This window comes from Equus quagga, chromosome 9 (genome assembly GCF_021613505.1).
Source record: "Equus quagga isolate Etosha38 chromosome 9, UCLA_HA_Equagga_1.0, whole genome shotgun sequence".
Taxonomy (NCBI): domain Eukaryota; kingdom Metazoa; phylum Chordata; class Mammalia; order Perissodactyla; family Equidae; genus Equus; species Equus quagga.
The window spans coordinates 261,025-277,611 of NC_060275.1; the positions used below are offsets into that span (position 1 = coordinate 261,025).

General features: G+C 45.3%; 1 protein-coding gene across 2 annotated transcripts; it reads right to left on the minus strand.

Annotated features, from left to right (window-relative positions):
* Positions 1-1,459: 1,459 nt before the first annotated feature.
* On the minus strand, positions 1,460-16,513 carry LOC124244393 (probable 2-ketogluconate reductase). 2 transcript variants are annotated; one of them, XM_046670880.1, is made up of 6 exons: positions 16,143-16,513; positions 10,439-10,823; positions 9,339-9,510; positions 7,710-7,888; positions 6,166-6,262; positions 1,460-1,773 (listed from the first exon to the last, which is right to left on the minus strand). In XM_046670880.1, exons 2-6 carry the CDS (start codon positions 10,818-10,820, stop codon positions 1,617-1,619), a joined length of 987 nt encoding a protein of 328 aa, XP_046526836.1. In that variant the 5' UTR covers positions 10,821-10,823; positions 16,143-16,513; the 3' UTR covers positions 1,460-1,616. The 2 variants fall into 2 exon arrangements, with proteins under 2 accessions (XP_046526836.1, XP_046526837.1); XM_046670881.1 differs by having other exon boundaries at positions 16,391-16,512.
* Positions 16,514-16,587: the final 74 nt, after the last annotated feature.

The following is a 16,587-nucleotide window of genomic DNA, read 5'->3' on the forward strand; positions in this document are numbered from 1 at the left end:
CCGCCCGGGCAGGGCTCCACCAGAGGCGGCTGAGCCGCAAGGGTGGTGAGACTTGCTGGTGTTGCTGTGAATGCAGAACAAGGGATACAGTTTATACGCAGGAAGCTAAGAGGCGTGCCTTGCAACTCCCCTCCCACAAAGTAGCAAATGAAGAAAGCAGGCAGACGACAGCTCTTCGCTGAGTGGTTCAGTGAAATGGGGGGGGAGGTGCCTGGAGCAAAGCCCCTGCTGTCTACACAACTACGAAGGACTCAGGGGTCTCCTGGTCACACTGCGGATTCGTTTGCTCATGCTAGAACCTTTTCTTACTGTAACACCTCCTCACCAGCGTTCTGGAGAAGGACCACACATCCAAAACCACTCCAGAAGGGAGGCGTACTCATCCAAACCCCGTATCATCGCCATCCCTGCAGTGGACCCTGGCGCCAGGCACTCTCCCCACCTGTTCCCCCTACACACTCGTCACCGGCTCTCACAGAGACCAGCACTATTTGGTCTGCTCCCCACTAGTAAGCAAGCCCCTGACAGCGGGGACTTTGTTTCCCACATAGTCCCAGCGCTTGTGGGAATTAGACTTGGCACGTAGAAGGTGCTCGATAATCATTTTTTAAATGACTGAAAGAAACAAATGAACAGTGATTAGAGTATCAGGGAGGCTATGTAATCCAAAAAGCTAGTGTAGCTAGCCGAGCATGAAGAGATTAAAAAAACTTCCCCTAGAGTGAAGACCTTTGAGGTAAGCTTTGCTAACTGCGGCTGTGCATCTTTAGCATAATCAACCGTTTAACCAGGTCTTCTATCCCTCCTTCGTATATGAGGGATCCGTCTTTAACAGGAAGTCAAGGTCCAGACATCAAGATTCAGCCTCACAATGTCAAATGCAGGCTGAAGATAAAAACCAACCGGAAAAGTCCAGACAGTCAAGGAAAAATAAATTCAACCTTCAAGGCCAAACACAGGTTGGTGGAAAGGTGCCAACTGGCAAGGCCACATCGCCCCATCCCCTACCTAAAACCCCAGCACAAGCTCTCCCTCCCCTACCTAAAACCCCAGATAAAAATCCCTACCTTTTTTCCTTGGAGGAGGTGGATCTGAGTTCTAACTCCCATCTCCTCATCTGGCTGCCTTTCAATAATAGTAAACCTCTTTCCTTGCCACAGCCTGGTGTTTCAGGGTTTTTTTTTTTCTTTATTGGCCCTACTATGTAGTCAATAAATGGAACCTGTGTGTGGGTTTGGTAACACTAGCAGACCTCAACAGGATGGAAAGCAACATAGCCCACTGGGAAATCCAGACCTAGCCCAGGGTTTTAATCCAAATTCAAATATTTGCAGGCTGTGGGACTTTAGACAAGTAATCCTCTGTTCTCGGTTTCATTATGAATGATAACAACAGAACTTCCCTCATGGAGATGCCTTGGGGATGAAATGAGAATGGAAGTAAAGCACTGACCAAGCTCTCAACAAATGGTAACTATTATTACTAAAGTTTTTCAGCCAAAATAATATTAAACCAATCTATATAATGGACTCCAACATAAAGTACATAAAATAAGATTTTTTTTTCACATTTAATCTGCCATATTTTTATCCCGCTGAATTCTCAGTCCACATAAATCACTTAAGTAGCACTTCATTTGGAATGGGAAGGCCATTGAGAGAAGCCAGGATACTTTCAACCATATTTTCCATTGTCTGTCTTCTGGCTTGATGAGTTGCACTTCCAATGTGAGGTGTCAGAATGATGTTCTTTAACTTCAACAAAGGATGATCTCTGAAATACAGATTAATCGAGGAAAGCTATTCAGAGTTGTTTGGTTTGTTTTTTTTTTTAATTTTTTACTTTACCTTCTTCTCCCCAAAGCCCCCCAGTACATAGTTGTATATTTTAGTTGTGGGTCCTTTTGGTTGTGCTATGTAGGATGTTGCCTCAGCATGGCCTGATGAGCAGTGCCATGTCTGTGCCCAGGACCCAAACCAGCAAAACCTCAGGCCGCCAAAGTGGAGTGCACAAACTTAGCCACTCGGCCACAGGCCAGCCCTTTGTTTGGTCTCTTTAACTTCATATTCTTGTTTCATATCCCCACCTTGAGTTGGACAAGGCTATGGAAGGCCTTATGGTATACTCTAAATTACACCTAGGTATGATCACACTCATCTAACCCTAGTATGGGGGACCCAACATTTTTGGGTGCAAAACACGTGTTCTAACCACCAAGGCCATAACTACACAATGGTACAACGTGCATGGTGGATTGAACAACACTGACCCACAAGACACAAAAAGGCTTTAGGGTAAATAGGTGCTGGTCTAGGCATCATGGGACAAGCTGAGCATGTCTTTTTTTTTTTTTTCATTTTTTTTATTTTTCCTTTTTCTCCAAAAGCCCCCCCAGTAGATAGTGGTGTATTTTTAGTTGTGGGTCCTTCTAGTTGTGGCATGTGGGATGCCACCTCAGCATGGCTTGATGAGCGGTGCCGTGTCCGTGCCCAGGATTCGAACTGGCGAAACCCCAGGCCGCCAAAGCAGCTCACAAACTTAACCACTTGGCCACAGGGCTGGCCCCTTAGTGTGCCTTTAATGGGGAGTGACATTCAGAGAGGAAAGATTCATTAACTAGAATTAGCAGATTAGAAGGAGTTCTCTTCCAGGAAGAAGGCAAATGATGGGAGTCAGCCTGAAAGAAAATGAGGTTTTAGTGAAGTGGGTCAGGTAGACTCAACCATAATGATGGATAACACTAAAATGCTGCATTGGGAAAGGGCTGTAACCTGACCCAACAGGGCCTCTTGACTATTTTAATACAGACAGAGGCCAAAGTAGTCATGTGCAATGACCCTCCTTCCTCAGGCTCAAGGGGCATGCTTTTGGGAAACTTATGGACCCCCAAACCTATGGAAGTTCTCTGGGGGTACTTGTAACTTCTATCAATGCACTATGACTGCCCCAACCCCTAGGACTGATGGAAGTAAGGCACACCCTGTAACACAGTTAGCAGGGTTAGGAACTATTCTGAAAAACACTCATGTCCTCCTCATAGGAAGGAGGTGGGCCCTACTATATAATAGCACATATCTGAGACCAGTCTCAGTATGAGGCTATGACCTGAGACAGGGTGACTGGCTTCCTTCCAACTGACTTGGAACCCAGAAATAACTGAGTCATGGCCAACAATACCTGTCCATAATAACTGGTGTATAGGCAAGAGCCAATCTGTTGAGAAGACATAGCAAATATCTCTGTAATTGTTATTGATTTGTCATGTAATGAAACTGAATTGTACGGGGACCATATTGTGCTATGGTGTAACACTGACATTGTTGGTAAGATTTAGCTGCCTCATGTAAATAAGTCATATGATAATACTGGTACTGATGATCAATTGTATTGGGAGATGGAGTTAAAGCTTCCTCAGGGGGTAATACCAGTGAGAAATGACTGGCCTGAGGAAAAACTGGATTTAGCAAAATATCAGCTAATTTATATACTAAATAGTGCTGCACAAGGTCATAACAAGGTACAAACAGTGGTAGATCAAGGGAGAAACAAGTAATCAAACTAGTACAAAAATACAAAAACTTTTGTAATGGCTTTATAGGATGGATTAGTTGTTTCTTTAAATTTATCCCTGCCCCACAGTGGCTCCTCCAAATGTCAGGCATAGTCATACCAATACTACTACTGTATCTGTCACATAGATACTGTAATAAATGTGGATGCTCCAATAAATATGTTTTGCTGTCAGATAGCACAGGCCAAGGGCCAAGGGGTGGCCTGTGTAGTAAAGGATTAACTCAGCAGGCAGGCTTGGAGTGCTCAAACCCTGACATTCCAGAGACAGAACTGGCCCTTGACTGGCCTCTGGCAGATAACCTCTGAGGCCTTGAGATATCCTGATAAGAGTGTCTTCTTATACTTGAGGTCTGGGCAAAGACAGTTTATGCTAACAATGTGATTTGTGGTGAATGCCTGTTTTTGTTAGCCTGGGGACCTGGGCTACTCCGTATCAGTTTAACCTCTGGAGGGGCTGGAAACTAAATAGCTAATGTCAGACTTGTGGGCCCTCCATGCCTATGTAACTGTCCCCTTGACACCAAGGCTTAGGTGGTTAGAAATACCTCAGATATGTTGTCACACATCATTGCTGGAAGCAGTAAATACTATCCATACAATCCACTGGGAGAGGACAACTGGAAACTTGTGCCTGCTTTCTCCTGGACTCTACCCTAAGCACTTTTTGCCTTTGCTGATTTTAATCTGTATCCTTTCACTGTAATAAACTATAACTGTGATTATAAAAGCTTTTCTGAGTTCTGTGAGTCTTTCTAGCAAATCATTAAGCATGAAGGTGATCTTGGGGACTCCTGGCACTATTGGCAAATGAATTTTTTCTTTTAAAAATAATCTTGTAGTAAATCTTTTTATAAAGCAAAGAATGCTTATGTAGTATGACTAAATAATCCCAAATTTCCTACTTTTTCAATTTTTTTCACAGTAAGAGACAACAAAATGTCTCCCCCAAAAATCAAGATGAAAACTCAAACACATCTGAGAAAGATAATATACAGGTTACAAGTTAATATGAATATCTAAAGATTAAGTTATTCATAAAATAAGTGCTAAATCTCTTGGCCACAAAAATGACTTCACATGGGACAGTGGGAGTGCACCACCTATTGGGATAAAGGAAACTTTGGGATACAACCCTGGTATTTGCCCCTTGACTTGTTAGTGAGTCTAATAAAAAGTTCATTTTTGCAGAATAGGCAACAGGGATGATCACGTGACTTCTAGGTTTCCAAGTAAGTTGACAACTAAAATGTTCATGCTTAATTTGTATTGAAATTATTTTTTGATCTGGATTAGTGGTTCTCAAACATTTAGTCTCAGGACTTCTTTACACTCTTAAAAATTAAGAACTGCAAAGATCATTTGTTTATGTGGGTTTTATCTATCAACATTTACTCTATTAGAAATTAAAACTGAAAAAAAATTCATAATACAGAAGCACACATTTCATTAGCTGTCACAGTGATGACATAATCACATGTCATTAGTCTCCGGAAAACTCCACTGTACACTTGTGAGAAAACATGAGTGGAAAGGTAAATAACATCTTACATTATTATGAAAATAGTAATGACTTCACAGACCCTCTGAAAGGGTCTCCAGACTACATTTTGAGACACTGTTCTAAGTAAATTGTTTTTCTCAGAAATGTCTGTAAGTTCTATGGTCAATCTTGATGATTTTACATATTAAATCTGATTGTAACGTCAAACATTTAGCTGACAGTAATTTGCTTACCGGGTAGAAATCAAAGCTAGAGGAGCCAAAGCTAGAAATAGCTAGTTTATTGAACAACAGCATCAAGATGCAAAATAAATGACAATCTAGGCTGCAGTCCTAACAGGCTGGAACATTGGGTCAAAACACACAAGCAAATGAAATTAAATAGAAATAAATGTAGAATTCCACGTGTACTAAAAAAATAATTAAGGGAATAACAATTTCAATTTTAGTGGACTAAAAACTCACTGAGCTAAGGGTGCAAGGAGGCTTCCAGGAAACATGTGCCACGAACATGACCTTTGTGTAATTTCCTACGGTGGTCAAGCCACAGCGTGATATTGTGTTCAATTCTTAAGAGCACATTTTCAAAGGACCTTAAAAACTAAAGTGCTGGAAGACAGTAATATGACAAGTTGTCTGGAAATGCCATCATTTAGGCTACACTTGAAGGATATGGAGCTATTTAGCCTCAAAAAAAGACTAATTTGAAAACGTAGTGGTTGTCTTAAAACACATGAAAGTTTGTAAAACAGAAGAACGATTGAAGTTACCCCCTGATGCTCCAGAGGGCAAACAGGGCCAACGGGTCAGGGGGCACTATTCCGGCTCGACGTGAGGAAGCCTGCCTGGTGCAGTCTCCGTCCACGGGTCTGCCGCCCGAGCGCCCCAAGCTCTGTTCGTGGAGGTGCTGAAGCAGAGGCCCGATCGTCTGCCAAACTGGACAGGTCACCAGAGGCCTGCTCAGCCCGCCACGGCCAAGGCCCAGCAGCTCTGAGACTCACCGCGGCCGCAGACGCCAAACGCGGCGGGTGTCTGCGGACTGCCCCGCCCCTCCCGCATCGAGAGAACTGCGGTTCCGTCCGGCTTCATTACCTGGGCAGGGGCTCTGGGTACGTCACGTCCAGCGCTGCTGCTTTAATAACCCCAGTCTCAAGAGCTTCCATCAGTGCATCTTGATCGACCAACAGACCTGAGTTGATGAGACAGTTGCTCTGCAGCCATCAGTTAGGCAGCACACGGGAAAGACACTTTGGTCACATTAGCTACGATTCCAAACACATCCTGATTTTGTCAGAAGTCTGACAAACAGCAGTGAACTCCGTTCTGCCGATTCATTGTTAGACGTTGTGAGCCTTCCGTGTGCCAGGCAGTGCACTAAGCCTCACAGATGCTGTCTCACTGAGTCCCCCAGTGACCAGCAAAGCCAATATTCATTTCACAGATGAGGAAACAGGCTCCTAGGTTATAAACTCACCCAAGGTCACACAGCGGCTAGCATGCTGACAACCTGGGATCTGAGCCCAGGTCTGCCTGAGCCTGGGCCGGTCTCACTTCACACCATCTCCCAAAACCACTGTAGGGTTCAAGCTGAGCCCCCCCCCCAGTTTTATATGCACATTAAAAACTGAACAATCACAGACATGATCCATAACGGCCATTTCAAATACAAAATAGCAGGCCACATTTGAGCAGCAGAAGCTGAGAGAAACCCTTTCCTTCTAGCAGAGGCTGGCAAGGAGCCCAGCAATGAGGGTGTCTTCTTTCTGCTGACTGGCTGTGAGTGACCACCCTGCCAGCCAGGACACAGAGCACCCGTGGCTTGTCTGTGCCACTGTTGGAGAAGCCTCGTCCCAGGTCCTTCCTGGGGTGTTTGTTTTTCCAGAATCTTCGCCACGTCCACTAGCCTCTGATATTAGTGAGAGCACATAGTGCACTGTCCTTCCTGCTCATCTGGAGGGTCTGAACTTTCAGAGGACGCTCAGGCATTACTCGGCCCTGTGAGGTTTCATGGCAAGCACTGTTTTCCTTGTTTTACAGACAAGAGACACGTGTGGCTGTTGGTAGTGCCGGGCCTCACCTGTCCTCTGGCCCCCAACCCCGCAAAGGTGAGCCATCTGGAAGTTTGGCAGCACAGATCCTCACGTGTGCTGTCACTCGCAGTGTCCAGAGGGACTCTCTCTCTTATAAAGCCCACAGCAACCCACCACTACCTCTGTACACAAAGCACCACGTAACGTCAAATAACCAAACTAACACTAAGGTATTTTTTAAAGTGAAGGCTCAGAAAACTCATCCCCACAAATCTTGCTTAATTACACCTAGAAGATTAAACTGTGATGCCCCTACCCCAAGGAGGGGCCCAAAGTTGGATTTGAAAACCTCAATATTGTAGCATTCTCATTCTTTTTGTTACTAATTTGAGGTTCAAAATGATATGAAGACAAAAATCAGAAATATTTCTAAACAGAAAGTAAAATCTCATTAACTCACCACCCCACCAGGCTGAGTGGATGTTTCAGACCACGCAGCCATTCAGGAAAAAAGTTGACTAGACATGCCGAGAGAGCAGCCAGAGGGGTTTCTCCCACATGACTTTCCAGCCACACCATCCCACACACAGACAGTGGAGCAGGTACCTCTGCCAATGTTGACGAGAATCGCCGTGGGCTTCATCAGTCTTAGCTCCCTCCTCCCGATCAACCTCTGAGTCTGGGGCGTCAGGCTCACGGCCAACATGACAAAGTCTGATTGCTGAAGCAGGTCATCCAGCCTTTCACAGTAAGTGGCCCCAACAGCTTTCTCCTCTTCCAATTTCCTATGAAGGGAACAAGGAAGAAAAATCACGTTCTCTAGTCAGAAATTCATCAGGTTGCCACAGGAAGGAATTTCTCAGGGGAGTCAGGGAGTCGGTCTGTCCTCCCCTGGGCCCAGGAGGCCAGGACTCACCCATGGAAACCCCGTGGGTGCCTCCGGGTTCTCTGAGGCGAGACCTCAGTGTCTGCAGGATTTCCAGACAGATTGGAAGCTCCTTGAGGCCAGGAGCTTCCTCTCACTCATCTTAGAACTGCCAGAACCTGGTGCAAGCCGGATCGTGTGTCAAACAAGCTTTTAGCGGCGTCAGAGCATTGCTGAGTGTGGGTAAGCACATCAAAGTTTCCAGAAAAAAGACAAGCCAGGAGAGTGCCTAGGAGTGCCATCTCCTGAATAGAAAGCAAGGACCCAAGGGGCTGAGCAGGCAGGACTTTGTTTTGGTTTTGGTCTAATCTCAACGCCTGCTCCAGCCACCCCAGACAGCCGATTATTCAACTGAAATTCCAAGCTCCAGGAGGTCACAGCCTATCTGGTAGCCACCACTGCCACACAAATACGGGATACAAAATTATACAAGTTCTTTCCTAATACGTGTCTCCCCCGGGGGTGGCCTGGAAGAAAGATGAATGGAACGACCAGCACACCAGCTCCCTCCTGAGCACCATGCCCACACTGCATACCTTGTCCTGGAAGAGCCCTGGCCTCTGCATTTGCCCTCTCTTCGCACTGAAAGTCGTGACACCTACCTAAGTCTCTCCGCTGTCCACCGTGCACACACAGGGACTGAGAAAGGGGAACAGCTTTGATCTAAAACCTTTCCAGCTCACCATGCCTCCAGGAATCTCTCATCAGCCAGAATCTACTCCATGTGCAATGCAAAGCCGCTAAATGGTTGTGAACAAAGTTCAAGAGTGGACATGAGCAGCCCCTTAGGAGGACGTGTATTTCAGGTGAGAAAGGATGTGGCTGGAGCCTGGTGGCATTGATGAAGACAGAACGAACAGGCAGCTTTGAGGGTTGTTTTAGACACAGAATCAACAGGACTGGGTGTCAGGCTGAATGCTGCTAGAGGTGGACAGAGAAATTGCATATGAAAGGAGGTGGGTTTCAGACTGAATGACTGACTCCATGAGCGTATACCTCAGTACTTAAGAAACCATTGGGTGTGGACAGCACATCCCAAGATCAAAAAAATCACTTTAGAAATAAAAACACAATCGTGAGTTAAAAATCTCTTTTCTTTCTGGTGAAGTTTTGAAAAAAAGTCATATTCACATTTCTAGGTAACAATAAAAATACTACCATGTCTTTCTTGACCATCAACCCTACTTTTTGGAGAGAAAGAGTAGGGGAGTCTTCTGAAAAATGGAGGGATAACATACCCAAACCTTATTTAAGGCAGTGATGGTATAAGTTCTGCTTAGTTAATTTCAAGTCCATTTTCTGAATTTTACCTGCATTTCCGATTGTGATACAGAATCTTCATTTCAAATGCTTTGGCTCTCTGAGCAATCTTATAGCCAATGTTGCCCATGCCAATGATTCCTAGAGTGGCCCCCGTCACTTCTTGACCCATAAAGTTCGTAGGAAAGTTCTCTGTATCTGGTGAAATAGCCAACCGGTAACCTAGAACATACAAGGTACAAAGTGGGCAGCAGGGATGGCACCATACACAGAAACCCCACAAGCCTGACTAGGACCTTCTGACAAAGAGATGAGGGGAGAGGATGCCTGCGGGGACCGTGGGCACTCACGCATTGCTATCTGACAGCAAGCCAACGTTTCTGAAACGGGTGAATGACAAGAACAAATGGCAGTCTCCTCATAACTAAACCAGCCTCCTGGTAGAATGCTTTAAAACAGCAAATCCTTTCACATTAAGAAAGGATTTCTGGTTAAAATTTGTTGGTTTTGGTGTGTGCATGCGTGACCATCTGTGTATGAAATGTGACCATCTGTACATATATATGCGTGTGTCACGTAAGTGTGTATGCGTGTGAACCAGCATGCAGACACAGACAGAACCTGTTTCTTGCTTCTCTTTCCTCAAGCCCCTCCACAACAAAACTCCATCAGGAGTGGGGGCCGAGTCTGGAACTGCAACACTGCCTTTTCTGGGGGTGTGCCCAGAGACGTCCTGTGTGTAGAGAGGTGGGAATCCACCTACCCACTTGTAGGCCTACACCCCAGGGTAGTATGCTGACCGGCCAAAGAATGACCCCAAGGGCATGTCTATAGTGGTGCTGAAGTCACTTCACAGCACACGATTACTGCCTGTTCCATGATGGGCGGAATCTGGTGGGGGAGAACAGGGCTGCCATCAGACAGACTGTGGGACCACATGTGCCTGGGCACCAGGCTTGGGCATGAAATAGGTGGCAAATGACCAAGAGTGGCTCCAGGTCCCAAGTACTACAAAGTCCTTGACTCGGTGGGAAGAAATCAGGGCCAGAAAAAGACCTGTGGTTTGAAGATGAGATGATTTTATCACGTGTGTTATTAAATATCTGTCACCTGACTCTTTGGAAAACCAGCGTCTCCAATGGCCACTTACCTTCCACTAGTCTCCGAGCTGCCGCCAGCAGCAAGGCCATCCCCAGGTCTGCCGTGGGGCTGGAAACAGCGTGTGGTGTGTTGGCCACCTTCACACCAAAGCTGGCAATGAGCTTCTGGTCCAGGTGATCCAGGCCTGCTCCTGAACTGGCAATGATCTTCAAGGAGGGCAGGCTCTGCAGGAGCTCCAGGTCAACAGCTGGCTTTCCACCCCAGATATAGACAGCTTGGATCTTTGGACCAAACTGTGTTTTATTTTCTAAAAATTCTTGCATGGTAATGAGATTAAAGTGTTTCTTTAGATCTCCAACATGATCCTCACATATACAACATGGTCCTTCAAACCCAGACACCAGAACTCCAGGTAGGTCCTGATTTCCCATGGCCTGCAGAAAGACAAACGTGGTTTCTGAAGAGCGCCCCTAAGAGCCCAACTCAGATGCGCTTCTGCTACTCTTCAGGTTTTCTGAACTACAACAGGACTGTAATTCATTTTATTTCCTGGACAAATTCCTATAAAACCTGAAAAGCAACAGACCCAGAGCCTGAAGGTACCAATGTCTCCATCACACCCGCTTTCCCCTCTCTCTAACCTGGGGCTTCACTTCCGCCCTTCAGCTGTGCTGGCAGCCTGTGACTGGCAGCCTGTGAGCTGGTCTCCAATGACCCCCTCCCAGTAATCTCACCTTTGGGTGACCTCAACCCTGGAGTGCGCTTCTAGTGACCCGAAACACGGCAGAAGCAACAGGACGTCACTGCTCTTGCTCGCGCTCTCCCCCTCTTTCCTGGAGGAAGCCAGGGGTCACGCTGGAGGCGGCGCCATGCAGAGGCCCAGGTGAGGGAGTCAGGGAGCCGACACCCAGTGAGCCTCGAGACAGCGCCCTGGCCCACACCTTGATGACAGTTTTGTGAGAGCCTAAGCCAGAATCACCTGGGTAAGCCGCTCTTGGGTTCCTGACCCTAAGACCTGGGAGATAATAGATGTTTATTTTCCCCAGCCACCAAAATTTAGGGTAATTTGCTACATATGCAGCAATAAATAATGAATAAAACTGACCATTTTTTATTGTGAAAGTAAAAGATATTTGTTATTATCTGTCAAATGAATTAAATAAAGTTTTATGTTCCTTGTTCCTAATTAAAAATAAGGTATTTTTAACATTTTATAGCTTTCCTCCAAAAAGAAATATATCAAAAGAAAAACACTCCTGTTGTTTTTCAGGAGTTGAGGCCAATGAATGCATTTTATCTTTGGGTCATGAACTTAGCAAAAAATGTTTAAAATTTATTCAAAGCACAGGGTGTAACTCGTGTAAAAAATCCTTCCATTTACTTTTTGGACTTTGAGTAAAAGATTTTTTTCAATGGGGATCGGCCCCATGGCTGAGCGGTTAAGTTCACGGGCTCTGCTTTGATGGCCCAGGGTTTCCTAGGTTCAGATCCTGGGTGTGGACATGGCACTGCTCCTTAGGCCATGCTGAGGCGGCATCCCACATGAAACAACTAGACTAAAATATACAACTATGTACTGGGGGGATTTGGGGAGAAAAAGCAATTTTTAAAAAAAAGAGCTTTATCAAGATAAGAAGACTTAGTTTATGTCCACAGAGAGGAGGCTCAATTCCTGACAGCTCTATCATTGACATCCCCGGTTATGGAGCAATGGTACATGCCCATCCCCTCATTATTGTCAGTGGTTGTATATGGAAAAGACTGGAGATTCTCCAGGTGACTCGTGGCTACTCCAAATGTTACAAGGGAGCAAGATTCCCAGTCAGGAGAGATGCAGTAACAGCGATGGGAGCGCTGGGCGGATTTGAGCTTACTCCTTTCTCTGTCTGTCTCTCTTCACAAACACCAAACTTCACCATCTGCAGTCACAGGCCAGGAGTCCAGCAAAGCAGCTCGAGACAGGGAGCCAGACCCCCAGCAACAGCTTCCTGAGAAGGAGCAGAAGCACTCTTTGCTGCTGGTGCTGAGCCCTGTGCTCAGGGGGTGGGCTTGGGTTCAGGCATAGCTCTGTGGCTGGTCAAAGGTCTCCCAGCCTTCCTGAGTTCCTGGGGAAACTGGGGTACCAACAGCAAGGAGTGATTTCCAGTTGCACCCTAAGATCACATTTCTTTCTCTTCCCCTAATTTCTGCAGGGACAGGGCTAAGTGGACATGCCTCAGGGAGGTGTCCTAAAGGGACAGTATTAACATGACGGAGAGGCTGGGAACATTCCGACAATGAAGGAACACTCGACCAACTAGCGTATTATTAGGCAACTGCATTTTGTCCAAGTCAAAAGAAATTTGGAAAAATCAAAAATTTTACACTTTGTTTTTGGCTAACAGAATGATAGCTCAGACACATACATTTTCCAAATGCCATGTGCATTTTCCTTATGTTATTCAATTTGAACTGGTAAAACATTAAAAATTAGTTATTTTCTTCTTGCAAAATGATTGCTTAATTTAAAAGAGAAAAGATAGAATGGTTATAATAACCAAGACAAAAAATAACAAATGTTGAGGAGGGTGTGGAGAAAAGGGAACCCTCCTACACTGCTGGTGGGAATGCAAACTGGTGCAGCCACTATGGAAAACAGTATGGAGCTTTCTCAAAAAACTAAAAATAGAAATACCCTATGACCCAGCTATCCCACTACTAGATAACTATCCAGAGAACTTGAAATCAACAATACAAAGAGAGCTATGCATCCCTATGTTCATAGCAGCACTATTCACAATAGCCAAGACATGGAAGCTGCCCAAGTGCCCATGGACTGATCATCAGATAAAGAAGAGTTGGCATATATATAAATGGAATACTACTCAGCCATAAAAAAGAGAAAATCGTCCCATTTGCAACAACAAGGATGGACCTTGAGGATATTATGTTAAGCAAAATAAGTCAGACAGAATAAGACAACACCATCTGATTTCACTCATATGTGGAAGATAAACAAATGCATGGAAAAAGAGAACTATTTAGTGGTTACCAGGAGGAAGGGAGGTGGGGGGTGGGCATAAAGGGTGAAGGGGCGCACCTATATGGTGACTGACCAATAATAATGTACAACTGAAATATCACAATGTTGTAAACTATCATAACCTCATTTTGAAATAATTAATTTTAAAAAAGAGAGAGAAAAGAATCTTACTTTTGTTGAAATTGCCTTCAACAAACCCAAGGCTCTAAATTCAAGATTTTCTTCTTGTAAAGTCCCTATAAAATTGAGACCCAGAAAGAAAAATAAAGTAGAATGAACTTCCAACAGCTTCTTTCAAAGAAAAGTAAGATGATGTTCATATAGTACTCAGGAGAGAAAGGTGCAGAGGGAGGCACGCAGGTTCACTGGTCCTGAAGCAACCGGTGCTCCCTTGTGACTGCTGTGCTAGAGCCTGGGTACAGAGAAGGATGGAGCCGGGAGGAGCACGGGTTACACAATTCCAGGCACATGTCGCCTTACAACAGACACACTTAATGGAGGGGTTCTGAGAACTGTGTCATTAGGCAATTGTGTTGCCATGTGAACACTACTGCACTTGCACAAACCTAGATGGTGTGGCCTACTACACACCTAGGCTATGTGGGGAAGCAGAAATTGCCACCCCAAAATATGTCCCTTTGGCATAAAAATTGGTTTAGGCTGGTTATTTTTTTAAGAAACAGTAGAGATGGGAGAAGCTCTGAAAACCAAGTAGAAGTTACCCTTTTGTAAGAGACATGTGCATTTGTAAGGGAAACCTCCACGTGTAAGCGTGTCTCCCTCCTTGTACCAGTAAGAGGGGGATGGCTCTAAATCTCTAGAAACTCTCGTCATCAATGGATAAGGCAAGGACTAAAATCTGCATAACAATCCTACCCTTGTTTACTGTGCTTTCCCTGGTCAGCTCCCATAACTGACTCTCCACCTCAACATCATCTTTTATCTTTCGCTGAAGATGGTACAGGGTGATGGTTTCTGCCATCTTGCTAAGTTATGGGTCTCTCCCATGTATATAGGAGGTACACATGTTATTAACTTTTTGTTTGATTTTCCCCTGTTAATCTGCCTCATGTCAACTTCTTAGACCAGCCAGAACTTTAAAAAGGTAGAAGAAAATTTCTCCTCCCTGACAGTTATATGGTACTAATCTCATGGGACCACCGTCGAACATATAGCCCGTCACTGACCAAAAAGTCGTTATGCGGTGCATGACTATACAGAGAACTAGTTCAATTGGCAGAAGAGGGAGGGGGTCGGAGTAAAGAATATATTTTTAATTTAAAAAGCAAAAACAAGCGGCCAGGCCCATGCCTGAGTGGTTAAGTTCGCACACTCCACTTCAGCAGCCCAGAGTTTCATCAGTTCAGATCCTGGGCACAGACCTAGCACCACTCATCAAGCCATGCTGAGGCAGCACCCCACATAGTAAAGCTAGAAGGACCTACAACTAGAATATTCAACTACGTACTGGGGGACTTTGGGGAGAAGAAGAAGGAAAAAAAAAGATTGACAACAGATTTTAGCTCAGGCGCCAATCTTTAAAAATAAAAAACAAAAAAAAACCCCGAGAAACATAAAAACCAAATGCAACCACTAAAAACATGTTTTAGTTTTTGAGACAGAAAGAAAAACAACAAAGATGGAGTGAGGGCAGTACAGACGTATGAGAACAGAGCAGGAGAAAGTGCGGACGAGGAAGCTGGGCTGTGGGTTCAGGCCCACTGCTCTGCTTGGCTGTGCTTCTCTCTGAAACTCACTTTCATCCAACCCAAAATGAGGGTAACAGACAGCCTTGCACGGTGGCCCTGATAACATGCAGTGAGATAACATGCAGAGCTCGGAGAACCAACTCTAAGCTTTCAAGGAATGGGAGTTACTAATGTTTAAATCTGAACAATTTAGATATTTACCCAAGTCTCTAAAAAAAAAAATGAAGAAACTACACCAAAGAAGGAGACTGGATTCATAAAACAAAGTAAAATTTCTTAAAATCCTCTTTCATCATGCTCTTCCTCTCTTAATATTTGACAGGTGAGTTCAACATCCCCCAAAATCATCCTCACTTCCCCAACGTGCCAAGAGTTGCCTCAAACCAGCACCAGCTGGCTTTTATCTTCCCTTCTGCCAAATCTGTCCTCCTCTTTCTCCAAACCTTTCATAAGTCCTGTCTCACCTACCAGTAGTTCTCTGCCCTCCATGAGTATAAAATCAAAGTTGTTTGTTCTCTGTCCTCCACATAGACCCCCCGCCCAGATTCTGCACAAGAGGCTCAGAAAACAGGCTGGAAAAAAGAATTCTCCATAATGAGGGGTAGGTGATGCCATGGTTAGCCCCTCTGCCTTATCATCCTTAGCATGACCTTCTGGATTTGACAGAAAATTATCTAATCAGCACATGACTGGATAAGGGGACCTCAAAGATTAAGAAATGCCAAAGGGCTGACAGAGTCCAAAGGTCTGTTGGCACCTTTTATGTGAGGTTTCCCCAGTCACCAGGAATCAACAAATCCAGCATAATTTAAAATCAGTACTATTACAATGTGTCTCAGCAAAACCAGGTGCTGCTCACCTAAGAAATGGACGGTCGCAGCTTGCTAAAATCAAAGAAAAGAAAGACAAAAAACGGATTCCTGTAAGAAAGTAAACTATGAACTAAAATCTGATGTGGGAGCTTGGATCTTACCCATTTAAAGCTTAATCTGCTATTGCCTAGAGCTTAGGAAAACAAATACCTGTCCAAATTGACGCGTAGGTTCGGGCAGAGTCCCTGGAGCCGCCTTAAGCCCTTCTCGCACGAGGCACGTATAAACACCGACGTTGAGTTGGCCTTGTTAAATCTTTTAGGATCGTCCAATGTGGGTCCGCGTGGGTCCCGGGATTCTAATGCGGCCCACCTGTCCCAGGTGAGGTCCGAGTCACAGCCACATCACACACCGCCCAGTCTCCGGCCCACGCCGCGACATCATAGGGGTACACTGACCTTTTAAAAGGACCCCAGATTTAAGGGACGCTGTAGTAGACCGCGACCTCTCGGGCACAGCCCTGGCAGCAAACGCCAGGGCCAAAAAGCACAGCAACCTCTCACCCGCCGAGCCTGCGCCTGACTCCGCCGGCCACGCCCACACCCTCACCCCGCCCCCGACTAGGCCACGCCCTCTCCCGTGCCACATGGACCCG

Bases quoted from the DNA above. Each gene is read 5' to 3' on its own strand.
- LOC124244393 (XM_046670880.1), bottom strand. From the start codon at position 10,820: ATGGGAAATCAGGACCTACCTGGAGTTCTGGTGTCTGGGTTTGAAGGA. The intron at 6,263-7,709 runs GTACCTGCTCCA...TCATCAACTCAG, and splicing joins TCTCGTCAACATTGGCAGAG to GTCTGTTGGTCGATCAAGAT. The intron at 1,774-6,165 runs GTAATGAAGCCG...TCTGTATTTCAG, and splicing joins TACCCAGAGCCCCTGCCCAG to AGATCATCCTTTGTTGAAGT.